Source organism: Leptonychotes weddellii, chromosome 14 (genome assembly GCF_054177405.1).
Source record: "Leptonychotes weddellii isolate Sample4059 chromosome 14, ASM5417740v2, whole genome shotgun sequence".
Taxonomy (NCBI): Eukaryota; Metazoa; Chordata; class Mammalia; order Carnivora; family Phocidae; genus Leptonychotes; species Leptonychotes weddellii.
The window spans coordinates 431634-454617 of record NC_138382.1 but is presented as its reverse complement, the minus strand read 5'-3'; the positions used below and the strand labels follow the sequence as shown (position 1 = coordinate 454617).

General features: G+C 42.9%; 2 protein-coding genes across 3 annotated transcripts in view; one reads left to right on the top strand and one right to left on the bottom strand.

Annotated features, from left to right (window-relative positions):
- Positions 1 to 22984, bottom strand: part of CENPP (centromere protein P) — a 192386-nt gene that overhangs the window by 5811 nt on the left and 163591 nt on the right. The window lies entirely within an intron of this gene.
- The window catches only part of ECM2 (extracellular matrix protein 2), a 32758-nt gene continuing 11186 nt past the window's right edge, over positions 1413 to 22984 (top strand). The window contains exons 1-5 of one of the 2 annotated variants that reach the window (XM_081802696.1): positions 1413 to 1638; positions 14642 to 14951; positions 16432 to 16620; positions 18822 to 19397; positions 21343 to 21458. In XM_081802696.1, the coding sequence (XP_081658822.1) occupies positions 14666 to 14951; positions 16432 to 16620; positions 18822 to 19397; positions 21343 to 21458 (1167 nt within the window). In that variant the 5' untranslated portion in view covers positions 1413 to 1638; positions 14642 to 14665. The remainder of the gene's footprint in view (positions 1639 to 14641; positions 14952 to 16431; positions 16621 to 18821; positions 19398 to 21342; positions 21459 to 22984) is intronic. The other variant, XM_006742491.3, reaches the window with a different exon arrangement.

Here is a 22984-nt window from a genome sequence, read left to right as displayed (position 1 = left end):
CACCCAAGCCAAGTGGATGAGAACGCAGGTTCAATTTGGGGGCAGATGCCTAATACTTAGAACAAATGATGGAGACATCAGGAGGACTGGGGTCATCTGAGCTGCTACTCTTTTATTTATTTTTTTTAAGATTTTATTTATTTGAGAGAGAGAGAGCACAAGCAGGGGAGGGGCAGAGGGAGAGGGAGAAGCAGACTCCCCACTGAGCAGGGAGCCTGACGCGGGACTGGATCCCAGGACCCTGGGATCATGACTCGAGAGGAAGGCAGACGCTTCACAGACTGAGCCACCCAGGCGCCCCCTGACTTGCTACTCTTAAGTGCAGTCTCCAGCAAACCTCACTGTTGGCAGCATTTATAATTTCTAAACCTGGAACACCCACATGTCTTTGGACTGTGGTGCTGTCTGTCAGAGTCTATGTGCCTTTAATGTTTAAGGAATTTCGCAAAATTTCTTTCTTCTAATAGTACTAATTATTTTGCAGTACAGTGTTACAAAAAAAAAACCCAAACAACAACAAAAACCCCCAACAAATATAGTTTCTGTTATTTTCGGAATTGGGGTGGCCCACGTGCTTAGTCAATCATCTTGATTTGATCTACCCAGGTCATTTTAAGATTTTGGAATAACAAAAATGTAGCTCCTGTCAGAAAATTTGGACACCTTGAAGTAGAATAATAAGAATCTTAAAGATAGCTATTATATAATTACCTAGTCTATGACGGCATTTTACATACGATATTCATTTTATTTGCACAAAAATTTGAAAGATAGGTATTATCATCCCAATTGTACAGAGGAATAAACTTTAATCAGACACAACACTAACTCATCCAAGGTCCCCATAAACAGCGGTGGAACTCTGCTCTCTGACCTCTTCATTTGTAGATTAAAAAAAAAACACACACACACACACAAAAACCCAAAAAAACCCCAAAACCCCCCCACAACTGAGGCCAAAGTAGACAACCAATTCGCCAGAGTAACCATAATCAGAAGGCTCTAAGCTCCTATGCACATTTTCTTGTTATTGCTTCAAGGTTGGAAGTTACATAATTTCAGTGACATTAATATGTAACAGCTCTTTGCTTTGTTATGCTTTGTTAACAACACTGCAGGACTGCGGGGAGCAGGCAGAGAGACAAGCCAGATAACCCCACTACAGGCATCCCAGGAATGCACAGTCCTCAACGTGGCAACAAGGGTGTCTCTGGGCTCTGGTAAATCTCAAGTGGTACCATGTCAGCTGGTGTGAACTTTAAGATTTTTTTTTAATGCAAACAGTCTACGGAAACCACACATTTCTTAATCAGCCTCTACTTTTGAGCTTCCAGCCCCCGCCTTCCTGGCCTCCAGACTAATGCCTTCCCCTGCCTTTGCTTTCTGCTTCTCCTGCGATTTAGAAAAAATATTTCCCTTGGTAACCATCTTCCCTGGTTACTCTCTTGGCTGTTCTGCACGAAGATCTGAAAGGCATTTGTCCCCAAGGGAAGCAGTTATTTTAGATTTTACTAAGAAGTCAGTTAACATTTCTCAACAATCCTCTTTCTTTGTTTTAAAGAAAGCTCTGGTTCTGTTTCATTTTCAGCTGGAGACTTAAATGACACCAAGCAAAGCCTACTTAGTTTAGAATTTCAGGTAAAAAAGTTTTTAATTTTAAGTTTCTACTAAAGCATGTGGAATGGTTTTAATATTTGGGTGTTTTATGTTGCAAATGTGTTTAACACTTGAGGAAATTAGCTCTTACTAATAGATTTTTAAAAGTTTAAAGTGTGCATTATGCTGCTTACTTGTTTTTTTTCAGGATGAATACTTCCCAAGTATTTTGAACTTTTACAGAATTAGGATTAAATATATTCTTATATGTTTAAATAGAATTACATGCTCAATAGAATTATAAGTTGGTTTGAAAATTACATTCTCTATTTTTAAGACCTAAAAGAACATGAAATATTAATTAAAAATATTTTTCATTTTTAAGCCTGTTGAGTGAAGTTAAAAGGGACAACTGACATTTCATGGCTTTGTGTAGAAGTTTAAAATTCTCAATTTAATGTTTTAAAAACTTACTTAAGACAGTTGATGAAAAACTTTAAATGGGAAAAAACAGTAAGTTAACCAAGACTTAGATGGTATTTAATGTTGGGATAAAACAGGAAGTGCTAGAAAGAAAAATTTACTTGATAAAAATAACATCTACTGTGATTAGAGGATCATAAAATTTTACCTCTAGAAATATATTTACTCAATTGCAGAGTTGCTCATTAAAGTAAATATTAAACGTAATGCAAAGTTATACATATCACTGAAAATAACAAAGGCCTAGCATCAACTATAAAGTTAGTATTTAAGAGGCCATTTTGTAAAAATCATTTAAACATTTCAACGAGACTGCTTAGATTCCAACTTTGTTAACATTAAGATAGCTCTGTAAATTTATTTTTGACATGTATATTTATTTTTCTGGATAAGTAAAGGTGAGCCAATTTGGGTGGGGGGAAGAAAAAGCCTAAGGGAGATCTTCCAGGGTGTCGCTGGGGGAGGTCGAGCCCAGGCGAGGCCCTGGGACCACGGCCGTCTAAGATCCCATCCAGGGTGGGGCCCTATCCAGGGCTGGGCTCCTCATAACTCTCACCCATTTCAGGATGGGGAGTCTGCACAGATGGCCGTCAATGCAAGACAATTTCCGTGAACTCACTGCACGGCAAGTGCAGCCGAGACACTCTCCATCAGAGCCCACATCCCCACCACTCGGCACATGCTGCTCCCACTCTGGCTTGCGGCCCAACTTTTCACACTGCTTCCCCTGCTGCCACTGCAGCTCCTTGCCAACCCATCTGCTCACTTTCTGAATCGACTTTTATAACGTCAACTGCCTGTCAGCTGAGGGATTTGCTCCTCTCATACCCTTTGCATGTTAGTTCTACTAAAACTCAAGTAGGTGACATAGATTTATTCTAATGTAGTTTCATTTCAATGACCTCCAGTAGAGGTTTTTGAAGAGACAGTAATTAATGGGCATATATACTGAACAAAAGCTTGCATGCTGAGGTTAGCGGACAAGGACAACACCTCAGAGCTTGGTCCATGTGTAACCGGCCTGGGGAGGAGGACGCTGGATGATGACGTTAAAAAGAACTAGTGACATTCAAGAGGACACACGGAGCTGACAGTGCACCGTCTCCTCTCACCACACCCTACAAGTCACAGAAGATCTCTTGCAAACAAAGACCGAGGGAATGCACAGTTGCACTAGGAGCTAAGAAAGGGAGGGGCTCCTGGCCAGACAGACCCCTGGAGGAGCCCCTCAGCAACCAGGAAGCAGACTGAAAAGAGACTGAGTAAAGGAGAGCTTGTATGGAAAAGCAGGTCGTCGTTAGGTTAAAAGATCCCAAGGATAAATTAAAAAACCAAAACCCAAAACAAAACAAAATGAAAACAAGCCTACACATTATAGTAAAACTTCTGAATATTAAAGATGAGTTGAAAATATGAAAACAACTTCCACAGAAAGAGGGAACAAAAGATTTCTTACAAATGAGATGAGAATCACATTTAAGTTAGACTTCTCATCAGTAACACCAGCGAATGGACAACAGCTAAGGTTTGGAGGAAAACAATTTTGAAATCATTATTCTATTTCCAACTAAACAATGATATTTTCTGATGTAAGATTTCAAAAATTTTAAAATCCAAAACATTCTTTTAGAGAAAGAGGATATATTTTATCAGGAAATAAAAGTAATCTGAGGGAACTCCTGGTTCTGATAATGCAGACTAAGCACTCCAGAGCAGTAGCTGCTGAGAATGATTAGAGGAAAAGAGCAAGCCTAATAATTGGGATAGAATTGAAACCAAATAGGTTTTGAACAGCTTTTCTTCTGAAGGCATCTAGAAGGAGGGTCCAGAAGAGGCAGAAGAGAATTTCTTTGTAGCTTTAAAACAGCCTCAGGAGGCAAGAGAGAAATAAAACTCTAGGAACTGGGGCGCCTGGGTGGGTTGAGCATCTGACTCTTGTTTTCGGCTCAGGTCCTCATCTCAGGGCTGTGGGATCCAGCCCTGCATCACGCTCTGCATGCAGCAGGGAGTCTGTTTGAGATTCTCTCTCTCCTTCTGCTCTTCTCCACGCCCCCTGCACTCCCATGCACACTCTCTCTCTCAAATAAATAAGTGAAATCTTTAAAAACAAACAACATGAAACAAAATAACCCATCTAGGAACAGGGCCATGCCAGCAGCAGGGTGAAGGGAGGGTGATGTGGTGAAGTCCCCAGGCTTTGGTTTGGAGCCCAGTGTAATTAGTAATTAGGTACAGTGAGGCTCAGCTTCAGATCACTCAGTCTGTAACTGGTAGTGCTTAATCTCATGCCCAAAGCAGATGTAAATCCTTCTGAGATAAAGAATATATCACCCAAGGCTTCAAAGTATTTTCCTAATTTTCATTATACAACATCTGGTCCTCAATCAAAAGCCATCAGGCATACGAAGAAACAAAACAACACAGCTACAACCCCAGGGAAATAACAGACAATAGAAATAGAGTCCAGAAAATGGGAGTCTTCAGATACAGACTTTAAGAAAAATGTGATTAACATGTTCAAAAAGTAAAAGACAAGACTGAAACTTTCAGTAGAGAATCAGAAACAATGAGAAGAACTCACTGAAAACTCAAAAACTAAAACCCACACAATAACAGAATCAAGAGAGTCAATGGACGGATTTGCTGCTGGAGAGACAGTGAATTGGGATAGAGAATGACCAGGATAATTCATGGAGTGACAGGGGTGAAGACAACGGGAGAGGGCAGACACAGTGAGAAGGCCATCACCCCTGCAGGTGCGGCCCTGAACAGAAACAGGACAGAAGTGGGAAAGTATTAGGTGGAGGGATAAGGGCTGATAAGTCTCCAAATTCAATGAACATGACGCCATAGACTGAAGAAATGCTATAAGTCCCAAAGAGGATAAAAACAAGAAAATCCTATCTCTGTACAATAGAGCAAAACAGCTGGAAACCAAAGCCAAAAAGACAACATCTCAAAAGCAGCCAAAAAAAAAAAAGTTACTTTTAAAGGGAAATAATCAGGTTGGCAGATGACTATTCAATCAAAACTAAGGAAACAAGATGTTGGAATGAAATCTTCAAAATGATGAAACAAAAAACTTGTCAACCTACAATTCCATGTCTAGCAAATACATTCAGAAAGACATAATACATAAATCTTTTCAGATACACACACACAAAAAGATCTGGTCACCAGTAATCCTACATTAAAGCAATTACTAAAAAGTGTTCTTCAGTCAGAAAGAACATAACCCTGACCCTGATAGAAGACTGACACTGTGGGACAGAATGAGGAGACACGAAAGGGTAAATGATTAGGTGATTCAAAAGCACTGGTTCTCAGGTGGGGCAGGATGATCCCCTCCCTCCCCCAGGATACATCTGGTAATGTGTGAAGACATTTTTGCTTGTCATAGTCGAGGGGAAGGTGCTGGTTGCATCTACGGAGTAGAGGCCAGGGATCCTACTAAATATGCAAAGGCCAGCCCCCACCCCAAAAAAGAATGATCTAACCCAAATGTTAATAGTGCTAAGGTTGAGAGAGCCTGACTTAAATGAACAATCATCACCATCCCCTTCTGAGGACGTAACATATATAAAGAATTAATATGATGGACACAGCACTTGATAAGACTTGATAAGATATATGCGGTAATCTCTACAAAGAGAACAGTAAAAAGTATAAATTAGTAACAGAACAATAAAAACTCAGTAATCAATTTTAAAACCAATTTGAATTTTAAAAAGCAAGCAAGAATGAAAAGAAAAAAAAAAAAAAAAAAAAGAAACAACAAACCAACCAGAGAACAGGCAGGAGAAGTAGAAAGCAAATAGTCAGAAAATAGATCTAAACCTAAACATATCAAGTATTACATTAAATATAAATAGACTAAATGTTTCAATTAAAAGACAAAGATTGTCAGATTGCATTAAAAAACTCCATATGCTAATATAAAGTATACTGAAAATATAATACTATAGTAAGATTGACAGTAAAATGATAAAAAATTATATCAAGCAGCTGTGTACCAAAAGAAAGCATATATATTACCAAAGTAGATCTTATGACCAAAAAGCACTACTAGAGATATAAAAAGTACCTAATGATAAAAGCACAAGATATAACAATTCTAGATTTGAATATACCTATAACATAGTCTCAAAATATATTAATAAACATGACCAAACGACTTATAAATATTAAACTACATCCAAGAATAAACCCAAGGGATGATATAGTTCAAAAACAAAGAAGACTCTATTATTATTTTTAAACTGAAAATTAAAACTGAGAACACAACAGTGAAAAACTGGCAAAGAATTTAAATATCCATCACTAAATTGTTTGTTAAATAACTTATGAAAACAGAGTGGACAAACCAGATGGATTTATATATATTGACATATATGTCCACAATTTATTAATAAGTGAAAGGAAAATAGGTAGTAGCATAAGATATATTGAACAATTCTATTTGTTTCAATATGTATGTTCGTATATGTATAGAGGGGTCACAAAAAATGGACTAGACTAGAGGGTGGAAAACTAGGGCCCGTAGGCCATATTCTGTTTTTTTAAACAAAGTACCACCGGAACATAGTCATGTGCATCTGTTTACTTACTGCCTGGAGCTACTTTGGGCTATAACATCAAAGCTGAGTGGTTTCAACAGAGACTGTTGGACCTCAAAGCCTAAAATATTTACCTTTTGAACCTTAAAGAAAAAGTGTGCCTACCCTTGTACCAAACTATGAGTTATGGTTAAGGCAACACATCTTTTCTGCCTTATAAACATATGCATCATTTTGAGTTTTTAAAACATATATCCTACTTTTACAAATTTAAACATCTCAAGAAACCACTGATAAAGATTGTAAACTCTGGAGAGAGAAAACTGTATGAACATGGCTTGTATCTTTATTTTTTAATTTAGTTTTATTTTTTTAAAGTTTATTTATTTAAGTAATCTCTACCCCAACATGGGGTTTGAACTCATGATCCCGAGATCAAGAATCGTGTATTTTTCCAAATGAGCTAGCCAGGTGCCCCAGGGCTTGTATCTTTAAATCTCTTCTGGGCTTTCCTATGGACAACAAACTGGAGCCCACCCTAAGGAAGACCTTGCTGACGGAGCTGCCTGAGCACCAAAGACAGAGAGTCCGTCAGTACTGGGAAGGAGGAGACTTCACGGACTCGCTGCAAGTCTGAGCGGTACCCAGGGGAGCACCATTATAAATGACCGAGGTTGCTAAGAAACAAAGCTTCACCTGAGCACAACAGAATACAAACTTGAAGTAGGATCATCCATCAAGGAACACTCAGTTCTGGCCACAAGAAACAAAGCAAAAGAAAACCGCATCTAAGAGTTAAGAGAAAACCTTGGGAAAGAGATCACCGTATGGAAATGGTTTGTTCATAAGTTATCACTAAAAGGCTCCACCTAGTTATACATTAGATTTTGCCTGTAAGCAGTGTGCAACTATCTATTAAAAACCTCTGTATCTGTTCCTCTAAACCAGGGCTTCTCCATCTGGACACTTCTGACGTGGTGGGCCCGCCGGTCCCTTGTCGCGGTGGGCGGTCGTGGGCTCTGTAAGACATCCAGCAGCATCCAGTCCCCCACACGCATGGGGAGTCAGCAGCGCCCCTCCCAACGGTAACTAGTGAAGAGAGTCCAGACACTGCCAAGCGTCCCTGGGGGCAAAGCCGTCTCTGGCTGAGATGCACGGTTTTCAGTGGTGGGCTGGCAAACTTGGCCTCAAAGGATTTTTTAGCTTTTGCAGGCCATATGTTAGCATTTGTTGAAACCACCCAACCACACCCTTTAGTGGAAAAGCCACCAAAAGTAGTGCACAGATAAATGAGCGTGGCTGCTCAATAAAGCTTCATGTATGAATATTGAGATTTTAACTTCATATGTTATGAATTCTTCTTCTTCTTTTAAATCTTAAAACCATTTAAAAACATAAAAGCCACTTTGGCTTGTAGGCTGTATTTAAAAACAAGCAGCAGGTGACTCCGTGTGGCCTCCAGTCTCCAATTTCCTGACCACTGATCTAACCTGTCAACCCCAGAGCCTGGTCCCCAAGGTCCCCCATGATAGGACTCCACCTCGAGGAAAGTGTGAGACCGTACAACCCACTAAGAGGTTCACGCTAGTGGGGATTTTGTTCATTCTGTGACTTAGATGTGTGATTCCATATAGCCACCATCTTACCCTGACATCAAGGTGGTAGCCCAATCCAAATACAGTGGTGAGGACATCTGAAAATTAAAGTGCACTTATTTAAAGTGAGCCTCTAAAACCATAACCACAATCAAGAAAATGAATATATCCATCATCCCCAAAAGCTCCCCCATGACCCTTGGTAATCTCCTACGCATGCCGGACTGCCAAACCCCTGTCCCTGCCTTGAGGCAACCACTGATACGCTTTCCCTACAGAAGTTTGCGTTTTCTACAAATGGAATCGTGTGTATATCCTTTTGTGTAAGACTTCTTTATTCAACGTAAGTATTTTGAGATTTAACCACTGTTGTTGCTATGTGGTGTTCCACTGTCTGGATATATTACAATTTGTTTATCCACTAACATGCTGCTAGACATTTGGACGTCTCCACTTTTTGTTTAACAAAGCAAGCTGCCACGAACATGCACATGTAAGTCTGTGTGTGGACATATGTTTTCATTTCTCTTGGGTGAATATCTAGCAGCAGAATGGCTGGGTAAATGGTAGGTGGATACCAAACTTCTGAAGAAACTGCCAAACCATTTTCCAGTGTTCATGTGGTTTTGCATTACCAACAGCATTTTATGAGAACTCTAGTCACTCTACATACTTGTCACCACTTGCCATGGCCTGTCTTTCTAATTTCAGCCATTGTAGTTGACGTGTACTGCTATCTCACTGAGGTTTTCATCTGTATTTCCCTAATGACTAATGATTTTGAACACCTTTTCATGTGCTTATTTGCCATTTGTGTATCTTCTTCGGTGATGTGTGTTCAAAACTTTGGGCTTTTAAAAACTGGGTTTTCTTTTCATGACTGAATTTAAGACTTCTTTATTCTCGATACAAGTCCCTTCTTGAATAATTATTTTGCAAACATTTTTCCCAGTATGTGGCATTTTCCTATTGTTAACAATGTCTTCTGAAGAGAAAAAGCTTTTGATATTGATGAAGTCCAATTAAAAAAAAAATATTTCTTGCTTTTTATTGCTGTTAAATCCAAGGTCACCAGAATTTTGTCCTATGTTTTCTTCTACAAGTTTTACACTTTGTGCTCTTAATCTATAATCTACTTTCTGTACTGTACATGACTACACACTCATTCTAGTACCATGTGTTGAAAAGATCATCCTTCCTACATTAGATCACTTTGGCACTACTGCTGAAAACCAACTGCCCATGCAGGTTTGGCCTTCTTCTGAACACTCTATTCTGTCCCACTGATGACTTGTCTGTCTCAACACCAGCATCACACTATTGTTACTTCCCCACCCTATGTTAAGTGTTGATATCAGGTAGTGCTATTCCTCCAAATTTGTTCCTCTCTCTTCCAAAGTTGCTTTGGCTATCCTAGGCTCTTTACATTTCCATAGAAATTTTAGAATCACCTTGTCATTAAAAAAAAAAAAAAAAAAGCCTGCTGGACCAGGCTTTGTGGCAAAATCTAGGTTTTGTGACAAATCTAGGTTAACTTTACAGAATTGAGAATTTAAACCTGAGTCATCTGACCTATATCCACTGTACGTACCCCCTATATAGTTCTCTTTCCATTTACCTCAGCAATACTTCATAGTTTTCAGGGCCGCAATCTTGTACATCTTTTGTCAGAAGTATCTTTAAGTATTTCACATTTTTATGCCTTCATAAGCAGTGTTGTATTTTTAACTTAACTGTCTTATTGCTGTTAGCATACAGAAATAATCTTGATTTTTATATATTGATTTTATATATATCAATTTCTTTTCCCGTCTGGATGCATTTTGTTTCTTGGTCTTACATTACTATACTGACTAGAACATCCAATAAAATGTTGACTAGAAGTGGTGAGACCAGACCTCCCTTCATTGTTCCTGATCTTAAGGGGAAAATGTTATATTTCAAAATTAAGCACAGTGTGAGAGGTAAGTTTTTCATATATGACAATTCTCAGATTTAGGTACACAGCAAGTTACAATCAACAAAACTACAGTGACACATCACTATCACCAAGTCCATAATTTACATTACAGTTCACTCTTGGCGGCGTACATTCTATGGATTTGGACAAATGTGTAATGACAGCTATCCATCATTACAGGATTATGCAGAGTACTCTCACTGCCCTAAAAATCCTCTGTGCTCCATCTATGCATTCTTCCCCCTGGCAGCAACTGATCTTTTTACTCTCTACAGTTTTGCCTTTTCCAGAATGTCACAGAGTTGGAATATTACAGTATTGGCCTTTTCAGATTGGCTTCTTTCACTTAGTGATGTGCATTTATTTCTTCCATGTCTTTTCATGGCCTAGTAGCCCATTTCTTTTTAGTGAATAGTATTCCCTTGTGTGGATGGACCACTGTTTATCCATCCACCTACTGAAGGACATCTTGGCTGCTTCCAAGTGTGCTGTAAACATCAGCGTGCAGGACTTTGTGTGGATATGTTTTCAACTCTCTTGGGTAAATACTAAGGAGCATGACTGCTGGTTACATGGCAAGAGTGTGTTTGGTTTCTAAGAAACTGCCAAACTATCTTCCCAAGTGGCTGGGCCAGTATGCATTGCCTCCCGCCATGAATGTTGAGTTCCTGCTGCTCCACATCCTTCTTGGCATTTGGCGTGAGTGTTTTTTATTTGGGCCATTCTAATAGATGTGTAGTGGTATCTCATTGTTTCTGTTTTTGGTTTTTTTAGAGGGGGGCAGGGAAGAGTGTGCAAGTGGGAGGGAGGGGCAGATGGAGAGAGAAAGAATCTCAAGCAGACTCTGTGCTCAGCACAGAGCCCGAAGCGGCACTCAGTCTCACAACCCTGAGATCATGACCTGAGCTGAAATCAAGAGCTGGCTGCCCAACTGACTGAACCACTCAGGCATCCCATCTCAGTGTTTTAACCTACAATCTGTCTACTATTTTTAAAATCAGTACCTGAGACAGGAGAGCAGAAATTGTGGATGATGAAGGTACATTTATCTTCTTCGCAGTTCCACTTATTCCTTCATGCTGTTTGGAAGCTGTATTATTCAGTGTATAAAGGTTTGAGATTGTTTTGTCTTTGTGAAGAATAGATCCCTGTACCATTACACAATGGCTCTCTTCATGCAATGTGCTTCTCTATCTTACCTACTTCATCTTATGTTAATTTAGACACTCCACTTTTCTTTTGATTAGTTTTACCATGATATAAATTTTCCCATCCTTTTAATTTTAACCCATTTGCATCTTTATATTTAGCACGAGTTTCTTACAGGCAGCAAATGGTTGGGTCTTGCTTTTTAAAAAAAAAATCTAATCTGGGGGCGCCTGGGTGGCTCAGTAGGTTAAGTGTCTGCCTTTGGCTCAGGTCATGATCCCCGCTCAGTGGGGAGCCTGCTTCTCCCTCTCCCTGTCTGCTGCTCCCCCTGCTTGCGCTGTCAAATAAATAAATCAACTAAAAAAAAAAAATCTAACCTGGCAGTCTTTGCTTTTTAATTGTGGCATTTAACGAATTTATGTTTAATGTGATTTATATAAATACGTTCTGGATTATTTTTATTATTCCATTTGATCTCCTTTATTGCCTTATTTGCTATAACTTTTTGTTTAGTGGTTATCTTAGGGCTTCAAGCATGCATCTTTAACTTATTACAGCTTATCTTCAAGTGACGTTATTCCACTTCATAGCAAAGAACCTTAAACGGTATGTGCACACATCTCCTCCTCCTTTATGTTTCTGTTCTCATACATTTTAATTCTACTTATGTTATAAACCCCAAAGTACAGTATTATTACATGAACACAATCTTCATGGACGACTTCTCCCACACCTTTGTGAGCCTGCTAAGTTTTCTCCAGACTCCCAACCGCCTGTTGGGAGCTCTGGAACATGGTCACACGATGGCACATGGTTTGATCCTTCAGAGATACTTGCTGTTCAGTTTTGTTCAATGGGACCAGAGCAGCCGTTAGTCTGCAGGGGCGGGGACGGTTTACCTTGCTGTACCAGCCCAATGCCCTGTGAAGTGCAGGTTTCCCACTCCGACTGGCAGGCACCCAAACCCTGGCGAGCCTTTTACAAGCCCCAGGGATTTTCCCTTTTGTCCTTTACAGTAGTTCGTCCTGCAGTGTCAGTAAGTTCACTCACACAGACATGCTAATCAGGAGTCCGCTGAAGACCTGAGGTCTCTGGAAGGCTTTACTAGGGCAGCTCTCCTCTCTATACTCTGCCCTGCAAACTCTTACCTCCCTGAAATCCCAAGGAATGTTCAACTCGGGGCACCCAGGACTCTGGCAGGATCCCCTCCCTGAGCATGAACAAGAACTGCCTCAGGCTGTGTGTGAGACCAGTCACAGGGCTCACCCTGGACTCCCCTCCCCCCGCCCAGGGTTCAAGGTCCTGTGCTACTTCATACCTAAGGTTTGGAGAAAAATGCAGCTTCATGTTTTTATCCTGATTTTAAGTTATCTTGGGTCGGGTCTCTGTTACTCCATTTTGGCTAGAAGCAGAAGTCAGATTTGAGCTTTGTCACAAAGTGCTCTAATGGCTGACGGGTTCTCTATAAAATGACCACGAACTAACATCCAGCTTCTCCAGGAGTCGCTGCTTCTTGGAGCCACTCTGGTCACTAATGGTGTCACTTGAAGGAATGTCAGCCACACAGGGATGGCAACCCCACAGCTTCATGTTCTTGGCCTTCTGGTGATGTACACATGGAAGAATGTAAAAAACAGGTCTGTGAGTGACATCTGTACTTGGGCAAAGACCCATGGTGGCAACCCCGTGTTTGCTACAACCACCGTAGGTTTCTGCTGACAGAAGGCACAGTATTTGGCTAGACTGGCACTGATTACCCCCAGTTCCTGCACATTTGGGGGGTGGGCACTGTGGCATGAGGAAGGTCTCGCCTCACCGCCCAGTACGTGGTTTTCCAGTCAGATGCCCTTTGGGGTTCCTACAACCTGCCCACGGGTTTCGAAGCAGACCTGTAATACAGCAGCGTCTGATGTCAGTAGAGTACTTTGTTTCATGCAGAAAGGTTGAACCCAATGCTTACAGGGTCTCTTGTCTATTTCCTAAGGTCCCAGCCAGACTGCCGGGTTCACGGTCTATGGCCATGTTTTTGGCCCTTTGAGCTTCCAAAATCCCTCCTCTGCAGCTTTGAATTTTGATCTCTGTACATAGCATCACTTTAAACCTTTACCATTCCTGCCAGGTGACGTTTCCTGAAATTTAACAGTTTTGTACTGCTGACAGAGGTGACCAATGCAGGTTGTGAGGAGTGGGGTAAATCTCATCACCAAGCAAGGCTGCCACTTTAGCCAATGATCCCGGGTCCTTAGCCGCCCTGAGGTTTCAGATTCTCCTCCACACACCCTGCCTCCATCTTGGGGTAGTGACAGCAAGGGAACCTGAGTGAAGAACAGAAGGGATAGATGCCAGGCAGGGGCGAAGGGGGAGACACTGGTTCTCAGCTTAGGGGGCAATGGATGCCACATAGACCTTCCTTGCAGGACTAACCACGGGTCAAAGTGTGTGGCCAGGTGAATCCTTCAACCAGCTCCTACAATCAATCACCTTGTGGAGGGTTTCTCTTTACTTTTTGTGCTACCTGACTTTATAGGGCCCGGACCAACGTGTCTGACCACAGTACCACAACCACATGTCTCTTAATCACCAGGAGTATAAGTATTCATTTCTCTGATACCTCTTTCACCTTTACAGCACGCAGGGCCCTGTGCTGCTCTTGAGGCCAGCTAATTAAGAATTACTCTTTGTCTTACATCTTTACAACTGATGCTAGTTTGCTGTTATTTTTATCAGGTGCAGTCATGCCCCCTCCTCTCAATAAAGACAATTATAAAGCCAGAGGATAGAAGAACCAAACAGCAGACCAGGGGACAGGGCCGTGGGTGGCCCAAGTCAGAGGATGACCTGGCACACAGGTAGATCGACCCTGGGTAACCTCTGAAGACACAGCACAGCGGTCTAGAGAGGGCTCGGCAAGCCACGGCTTAGAGGCCGAGTCCAGCAAACTGTTTTGTCACTGGAGTTTTACGGGCACACACGTTTGTGCACAACGGTCTGTTCTCACACTTCAAGGGCCAAGTGGTAGTCACGACAGACAGTGTGTGAAAGCCTAGAGTATTTAGTATTTGGTTTTTCATAGAAAAGGCTGGCTCACGCCTGTTCTAGAGGTCAAGATACTCAAAGTTCTTTGATCCTGATAGAAGAATTCTACATTCTGATTTGGCAGTAATACAGCAGCATACAGCCCACAAATTAAATGTGTCATTTCTCCAAGATGCTACTGAGGCACACAAGCAATAATACGCCAATTTTCAAAGGTAAAAATTAGGCACCACTAAATCCGAAATCCTGCTTCCTTCTCATTCTAGAAACTGGATGGTGAAGAAGCAAGCATGAAGTTTGCAGGTTTGCTTTGTTTCCTTCTGCTTACCACGTTTCAAACCGATTTTGGACGAAATGAAGAAATGCCTAGGAAGCAACGGAGGAAGGTGTACTACAGGAGGCCAAGGAAAAGCTCCTCGCCTGTCCGCAGGTCCAGTGGGCAGCTGGGGATCCGGCAGGCGATGGTCACACCGGCAGCGACAATTCCTGTGCTTAGCTTGGATTACAGCACAGAGGAAAAGTCTGACTCCTTTTTAAGTTTTCTTGGAGTAGAATCAAGTTATAATGTGTTACCAGGTAAGAAACCAGTAAGAGAGGGGGGGGGAGAGAAACAGAACCTCCGTGAAGATAATTTTCCAAAAATCTTTTTTCAAGTTATTGTATATATTGTTATTAATATAGCATATTTTAAGTTATATTTTCAAGTTAATATGTATTAAATACACTTTTCAAGTTATTATATCAAGATATTCTACTATATCTTTTGGTTTAGTCTACAATGATAAGTTTTGAAATAATTTAAAATTTCATTTATGGAATGTAATTATAATACAAAATTATTGGAAAACATAAAAATAATTAGCTATCCCACAACTATATTTATAAAACCATAGTTAGTATTTTGGTTTATTAATTTCTAGTCTGTTTTCTATGCCATGTATTTCAAATAATTGGGTTAATAATATAGATAATATACATATAAGGTTGTAGCCTGCTTTTTCATTTATGATGATAGATCATCTGGGATATAGAAAAATTATTCAAATGATTCTACGAATACATGGCTATTAACTATTTCCCACCAAAATATTTTCAACCAAAAGTGGCATTAAGCCACTGAATTTATTTTATGCAGACCAACTACTGGGTGGGGCTGGGAGGGAGGGAGCGAATGTGAGAGCCCATCTCAGGGTGGGATGTGGGGACAGTGGGTCATCAAAGGACAGGCATCACAAATGACACGAGGTTGGAAGGATAGCATGTCCTCTAACATTCCAATCCAAGTAATCTTTGTGATGGCCACCTTGGTGGACACACTCACCCACACGTCTATGACTCTGTACGTAGGGAAATGGAGATACTTCGAAAACACTTCACAAGGACGGCACTGATGGCCTGTGAGCTAGTGCTCAGTAACACAGTAACTCTAAAGAAAGGGTCAGTTGCAACGTCTGGCTCTGCCTTCCCCATCCGCACGCTGGGAAGGGTGAGACGTGGGCTCATCATCGGTGCCCTTCCTGCTCTCTGCCCTCTGGCAGCCGATGGAACCACACTGCTGTGTCTCTTCAGAATTTAGGTATGGCTGTATCATCTGCTTTGCTCAATGTAATGACACACTTTTAGGGCTCGTGTGGGATTCCCAACCTCCCATTCCTCTGCTTTGGCCATCAGGGCAGCCTGCTTGGAGATGCAGAAGCCTGCTGATCGTCTCTGGGCCCATCGGGAGCACAGCCCCTGTGTGCCCACGTCGGACACATGGCACAGAGAAGAAATCCCTGAGACTTGGGGGTGGGTTGCTGCCGCCGTATAACTTAGGCACCCCGGCAGATACAGTATGGAGGCGCAGCTCAGAGTCAGTCACCAGGAGGAGCTCAGTCTCAGAGGCTGAGAGCAGAGCACGCGGAAGCTGCTCTCGGGTCCCTTCTCTGGGGTCTATTTACCCCACTGTTTACGCCACTCTCGTGTGATGCTGGCAGTCCGACTTCACACTGCTCACCGTCACGCACGGGGGCTGGTGTCCACACAGGGAGTTTACCAGCTCCGGCTTCTCTTCCAGGAAGGAAAGGACACTGTCTGGTTCACGGGATGACCATGTACAACCAAGCGGTGTGGTCTCCTGAGCCGTGCACCACCTGCCTCTGCTCGAACGGAAGAGTGCTTTGTGACGAAACTAAGTGCCACCCTCCGACGTGCCCCCAAACAGTTACACCTGAAGGAGAGTGCTGCCCAGTCTGCTCTGATGCTGGTATAAGTATTTACCACAACACAGTATCACGTGTGACTGAGTCTTCAACTTCCATTGTTTTTATTTTGTTACTACCTGAAGTTTTAAATTATGGTAAACTAGTCATTAAGATTGGCACAGTGATGATAAACAGAGAAGTTATTTGGGAAAATGGATGGTGGGAGGCAGAAAAAAAGATCTTGGCTTCACAGTTCCAGCTCTGTCAGAACCAGTAAACTTGACCAGACCACACTGCCCACCGACGCTTGCTTTGGAGAAGCAGCGGCAGAATCTACAGAGCCAATAGTCCCCAAGTGTCCTGTGAGGGAAGTGTCCTCTGCTTAGTTCCTTACTTGGAGTGGCTCCCTTAATTCAGCTCAGTGTGGGCACAGTTAAGACCACGAACAAAGACAAGGAACTCCTGATGAACAAAGGGAGAGGGGTCTGCACCTAGAGAGAAGAAAGCCCGAGGCCCCAGCCTACCTGCACTCATTACCGCTCGGGAAATCTGGGGAAATGCAGGATCGTGGTCCTGGAGCAGTGCCTGTCTCTTGGGGGCACTGCCTCCTGCAGAAGGTCATGCCACGGGGCCTGCTGAATGTTCACCGTTCCTGCTCTCTTGGGGCTCATACCTGAGGGACAACCGACTCTCAAGAGGGAGGCCTAGCCAGCGCCTTCTGAAATAGATACACATGTGGTAGATGATTTGATGGGAAGGAACAGAGAGACAGTTTCTCTTGTCTATAATCAAGGCAGATTGTTTTCCACGCACACAAGATAGTCTCAGGGTAGGTGTCAACACAATGGCCTCCTACCAGGAAGAACTTTAGAATAGTTAGGAATTGCATTTTGGTTTACACTACCAATTATTTTACTAAGGTATTATGCCTTTAAAAATGTTAGCAAATACACAGGCAAGATTCAGAAATAATCAGACATTTTTCAAAGGACTTGGAACAATCTTGAAATGCTGTGGTTATTTTGGAAAAATAAACTTGGATATACGGGAAGGATTTTAAATGTTTCAATATGATAGCTTTAGCTTCCCTTCCCTAATTTTTTCCTATTTTCCTTTTGCACATTCTGCCAGGGATGTGAAAAAATAACTCACTGACTTTATAATATATACTGGATTGAAATCTCAAGTAATTCCTTCAAATAGTTACATTTTTTGGGTGATTTAGGTATAGTATTAAATAAAAGCATGGCAACGACTCGGGAAATCTGCCAGCACTAGTGCTCACTCCTCCCAGAGCTCCGGTCACTGTCGGGCCCTCCCCACTTTCTGCTCATTACACACGCAGGTGAACGCCTGCCACTGGCCATTCTGCTCCCATCATCGTGGGACGATGGAAAGTACTGACATGCATGCCTTTGACTTAAAACAGCATCATCGGAATCCAGGAGGCCTCCCATAAGTGTCAAGTAGTAAAAATTTAAGTAGAGAGTCTGGGAGGGAGAAAGAGGCGAACTTTCTATAGTCCTGAATTTCAGAAGATGCTTTTGGGCCTATGGGGCTGCAAGAAAATCAGACAAAAATAATAATAAATCTACAAACAAAAGCCAGTTTCACTACCACAAGCAAGTAAAATACATGTTTCATTTTTTTGTTTGATGGTACAGATTTTTACATTATCAATAACCCCGATTAACTGAACAGTATCTATTATAAAGGTCACACCTCATCATATCGTAACCTCACATAGGACTGCTTACCATTTTGCATCATGTGGCAATATTATTTCCTCTTTATTATTGGGTAGCAAGATATTTTAGTAAAAACAAATATTAAGGCCACAGGAAAAAACAAAAATCGCTTAAAACAAATCTTTTTTTTTTTGTTTAAAGATTTTTATTTATTTGACAGAGAGAGAGACAGCGAGAGCAGGAACACAAGCAGGGGGAGTGGGAGAGGGAGAAGCAGGCTTCGTGCCGAGCAGGGAGCCCGATGTGGGACTCGATCCCAGGACCCTGGGATCATGACCTGAGCCGAAGGCAGACGCTTAACGACTGAGACACCCAGGCGCCCCAAAACAAATCTTATAAAATAGAAATAAAATTACTTTTAAAACCATTCAAGCAAAAATTCCATAATGCATTTCACATTTAAATTGCACTCAAATACCTGGAGGGAATAATATTTACTAACCTCACTTTCACTATGATTTTTCCTTTTAATAACGTTACACCTCGCCCCTGCCGTGTCCTCTCCGTGCGGCCAGCAACCTCCCGTCCGCTGCTCAGTGGTACAGCATTAAGTGATAGAAGTGAATTTTCTGGTGATTCTTCAGAACAAAGAGAACCTACCAATGTACCTCGCAAGCAACTGCCACCTCGTCGGGTGGAGATGGACCAAGTGTTGCAAAAAGAGGAACTTCAATTTGAGGAGGATGAAGAAGAAAGTAAAGATAAAGATAAGGAGCAAAAGAAAGAGACCCCTGGACCTGGAGAGCAGGGGAGACCTCTCAGTGAGGGGTGGAGCAGAGAAGAGGCAGAGGAGAGACCCCAAGCAGAGGGGAGGCGGGCCCATCAACAAGGACATCCAGCAAGGGAGGAGGCAGAGGAGGACGAGGACGACGAGGAGGGGGACGAGGATGAGGATGAGGAGCATGACAGCACCCTCAGGGGAGACGTGTTCAGGGTACCCTCCAGACCCCTGGTCCTCCCTCCTCCCAGAGGCATGCCACCCCTGCCCAGCGGGTGCTCCCTGTCCTACAGGACCATCAGCTGCATCAGTGCCGGCCTCACACAGATGCCACGGCTGACAGCACCAGAGATAACAAGCCTGGAGCTCGTTGGTAAGAGATATGGACGTCTGTTCTGTTCTGTGCTTTACAAGTAAGTAACTCTCCTTGCCCTGTGAATGTCATATCTTTGTCTTTCTTTTTTTTTAAAAAAATGATTTTATTTATTTTTATTTATTTGACACAGAGAGAGAGAGTAGGAGAGCACAAGCAGGGGGAGCGGCAGGCAGGCAGAGGGAGAGGGAGAAGCAGGCCTCCTGCCGAGCAGGGAGCCCGATGCGGGGCTCGATCCCGGGACCCCGGGATCATGACCTGAGCCGAAGGCAGACGCTTAACCGACTGAGCCACCCAGGCGTCCCTGAATGTCATATTTTAATTTCGTAATATAAATTGATCCCAAACAGACTAACTTCACAATCTACAATCATATACATAAGCTTTGTAGAAGAAATAGAATGGTTAAGTATAAAGCAAATTTCTCCAAACCAAATCATGATTTCCCATTGACTTTTTCCCTAAAGTCAGCTTTACTGAGGTATAATTGACATGCAGTAAAACTTATTTTTAGCATGTTCTTCTGAGCTTTGACAGATGTGTGCAGTTGCATAACCACCCCCACAATCAGAACACAGAACGTTTCTGTCACCTCCCCATGTTCCCTCGCGCCCCTCCTTCTACCAGCCCTGTCTCTGCTGAGCTGATGGGTCGCTTCCAGTTTGGGGCAACTATACGTGCAGTTCTATAAATATCCTCACAGAGAGGTTTGTGTGGACCTAGTTTTCTGTTCATTAAGGTGCACACCCAGGAGTGGAAATGCTGAGTGACAGAGTAAATGTGCATCTAGGTTCCCAAAGGTGGCTGTGGCTTTTCTGCTAGACGCTGCTCTGTATCCTGTCACTTGTCTTTCCCTCCTTTTAGCCATTCTGGTGGGCATGGAATGGTCCAGTCCTGTCCTCCTCCAGTCCTCAGAACCTCTGGGAGGTTCTGAGCAGAGGAATGGCAGGACCAGGTGTGTGTGTGAGGCTGGCTGGTGGGGGACCCTGGGTGTGCGTCCATCTGGGAGACAAGACCCACATCCCGGGAGGCCCTGAAGACACAGGGGTGAGAGAATCTGAACGGGGTTTCAGACGTGTCTCAGGGGCAATCACAGAAATAAACTACCAGAGGAATAATAAGTAAATGACCTTATAAATACTTGACAGACCAAGTCTGATGCCTTGGTTCGGACGCCCAGTCCGTGCTCGGACACCACGCTCAGGTGACCCCCTAGAAGTCTCTTATGCCCAGCAGTTCACACCCCAAAAACGTCCCCTCCACCACAGTCGGTGTGTCAGCTGTGCTTTGCCATAAGAAAACCCAAGAACAATGAATGCCACGCTCAGTCACACTATCGTGGTTTTGAGAAGGTCACCACATGGTTTCTATAGTACTCACTATTTCTGGTGAGCTTACGTTCTGTGTTTAAAATCATCAACTACTGCACTTAACCAAATGTGAAAACAAGATCCCATAAATTTAAAGCATGTAGCAACTTATAATTGTATGGATTCAATCTGTACAACATCAGATCTGGAGGCCACCTGAGCTCCTGATTTAGAGAAGGAAATTTCAGAAAGGTAAGTGATAGGACAGGATTCCTGGCCCAGGATCTAGGACATGTCAATGGGAAGATCAGTTTCTATGTAAGCTTCCAGAAATACATCTCTGTTATAAAATGCATAATGCTAACAGAATTGTCTAGCGAACCACATTCTAGCTGTTTTCACAGCAGCTTCACCTAAAACAGGACGGCCGCGAGCACAGCAAGTCTTTTGAGTGGAGGATCTGGCCCCAGGCTGGTGTTCTCTGCACTTGCATTTGCTGATACAGATGCTGTCCTAGTTATGAGTATTGCTTTCTCCTCCGGGTAGAGCTCCCTTGCTATCTACGGATGTTCATGAACACACATATGTGCCCGTGTGTGCACAGGGGCCTAAACCACAACTGTTGTGTTTTCCAGGCAATTCCATCACCGGCATTCCCGATGGAGCATTCAACGGACTGCCAAATTTGGAAAGGCTCGATCTGAGCAAAAACAACATCACCTCCGCAGGCGTAGGTGCAAAAGCATTCAAGGTAAACACACACTGCAGGTGAGGAACCGTCCCCTTGCACAGTTCTGTGCTAGTCGCAGAGCAGGGAGCGAAAGGGACATGCTTTCACTGTAGCTTCCTCCTAAGTCAAGAAAGTTTCCTCTCTGGCGTTCCTAAACTCTTCAAGTCTTACCTTGATTCCAGTCTGTTGTTTTACATGATTCTAGCTGGTTTTTCGAGGCTTTACCCTTAGAGCACCTACAACAGCAAAATGAAAAAACTAATGTTTTGAACTTATGGAGCAGTTTCTCCCCAAGCAGCTGAAAATATGTGGAAATATGGTCTCTTAGTACATGAGGTATTTCCAGGAATAAAGGACAGCTTATCTGGAAACTCCATTAACATTTTCAGGCCAGAAAGAGATTCGTTATTTTGTGCCAAGGGCAAGATCTGATGAACATGTGAACGGGTGGGAGTTCTGGAAACACAAGCAGGCTCAGATGAAAGTTAGCACAGGGAATGGTGGGGGGAGAGACGAGGGGGAGAGAGACAGCAAACAGCATAGAACAAGCCTCTGCAAGACTTGGGTGTGACTAAAATATTTTCTAAAAAGCAGAAAAGAAGACAATCAAGGAGTTTCAGAGAAGCAAAGGTAGAAGCAAGAAAGGAAGGGTCTGCGTATGTAAACAAATACACTCATGTGCCCTTTTAGGAAGCCCAGTGAAACAGGGGCCCCTGGGTGGCTCAGTCGTTAAGCGTCTGCCTTCGGCTCGGGTCATGATCCCAGGGTCCTGGGGCCGAGCCCCGCATCGGGCTCCCTGCTCGGCGGGAAGCCTGCTTCTCCCTCTCCCACTCCCCCTGCTTGTGTTCCCTCTCTCGCTGTCTCTCTCTCCATTGAATAAAGAAAGAAAATCTTAAAAAAAAAAAAGAATCCCAGTGAAACCTACTACATCCCACTAGGCCAAACTTTATCCCCTTTATGACCCTTCGTACAAATCCCTGGGCTCGTGTCCCCGTTCAAGTCACAGACGTGTCCTTGTCATACAACAGCTGGGACTCACTGTTTTATCAGAAAGAAAGACACATGGGAGAGTGGCTCCTTTTCTTGTTTTGGGGTCCTCTGTCCCATTCCCAAACTGCTCAGGTCTGACCGAGTGCCCTGAGGTGAATCATCCGCGCTCCGCTCCGCTCCGGTGGGGCAGGCGTTTAGGCCCACGAACACGCAGCTGCAAACATGGGCGCACCCTCCGAACAGTCAGACTATGTGGGTGCTACAAAGGAGCAGCTGGTGGTGTTTGAGGCAGGCCATCCTGAAGCAGTTCGGCAGTAATCAGTGCTCTTTTAGGACCCTTTCTGCTAGTGTAACTGCAAAACTGAGCTGTACAAGTCCACGGTAAGGACTCAAACTGCTGATTTCACTGCCAGCATCCGTGACAGATTCAGATTACTGCGACATCTAACTAACTTAGTGTCTATTGCTGAGCAGGTGGAAACCGAAGATCTAGCAAAACATGAGCGGTCCAGCGGTGACAGTTTTCTCCTACTCACTAAAGCCGCAGTATGGAAATG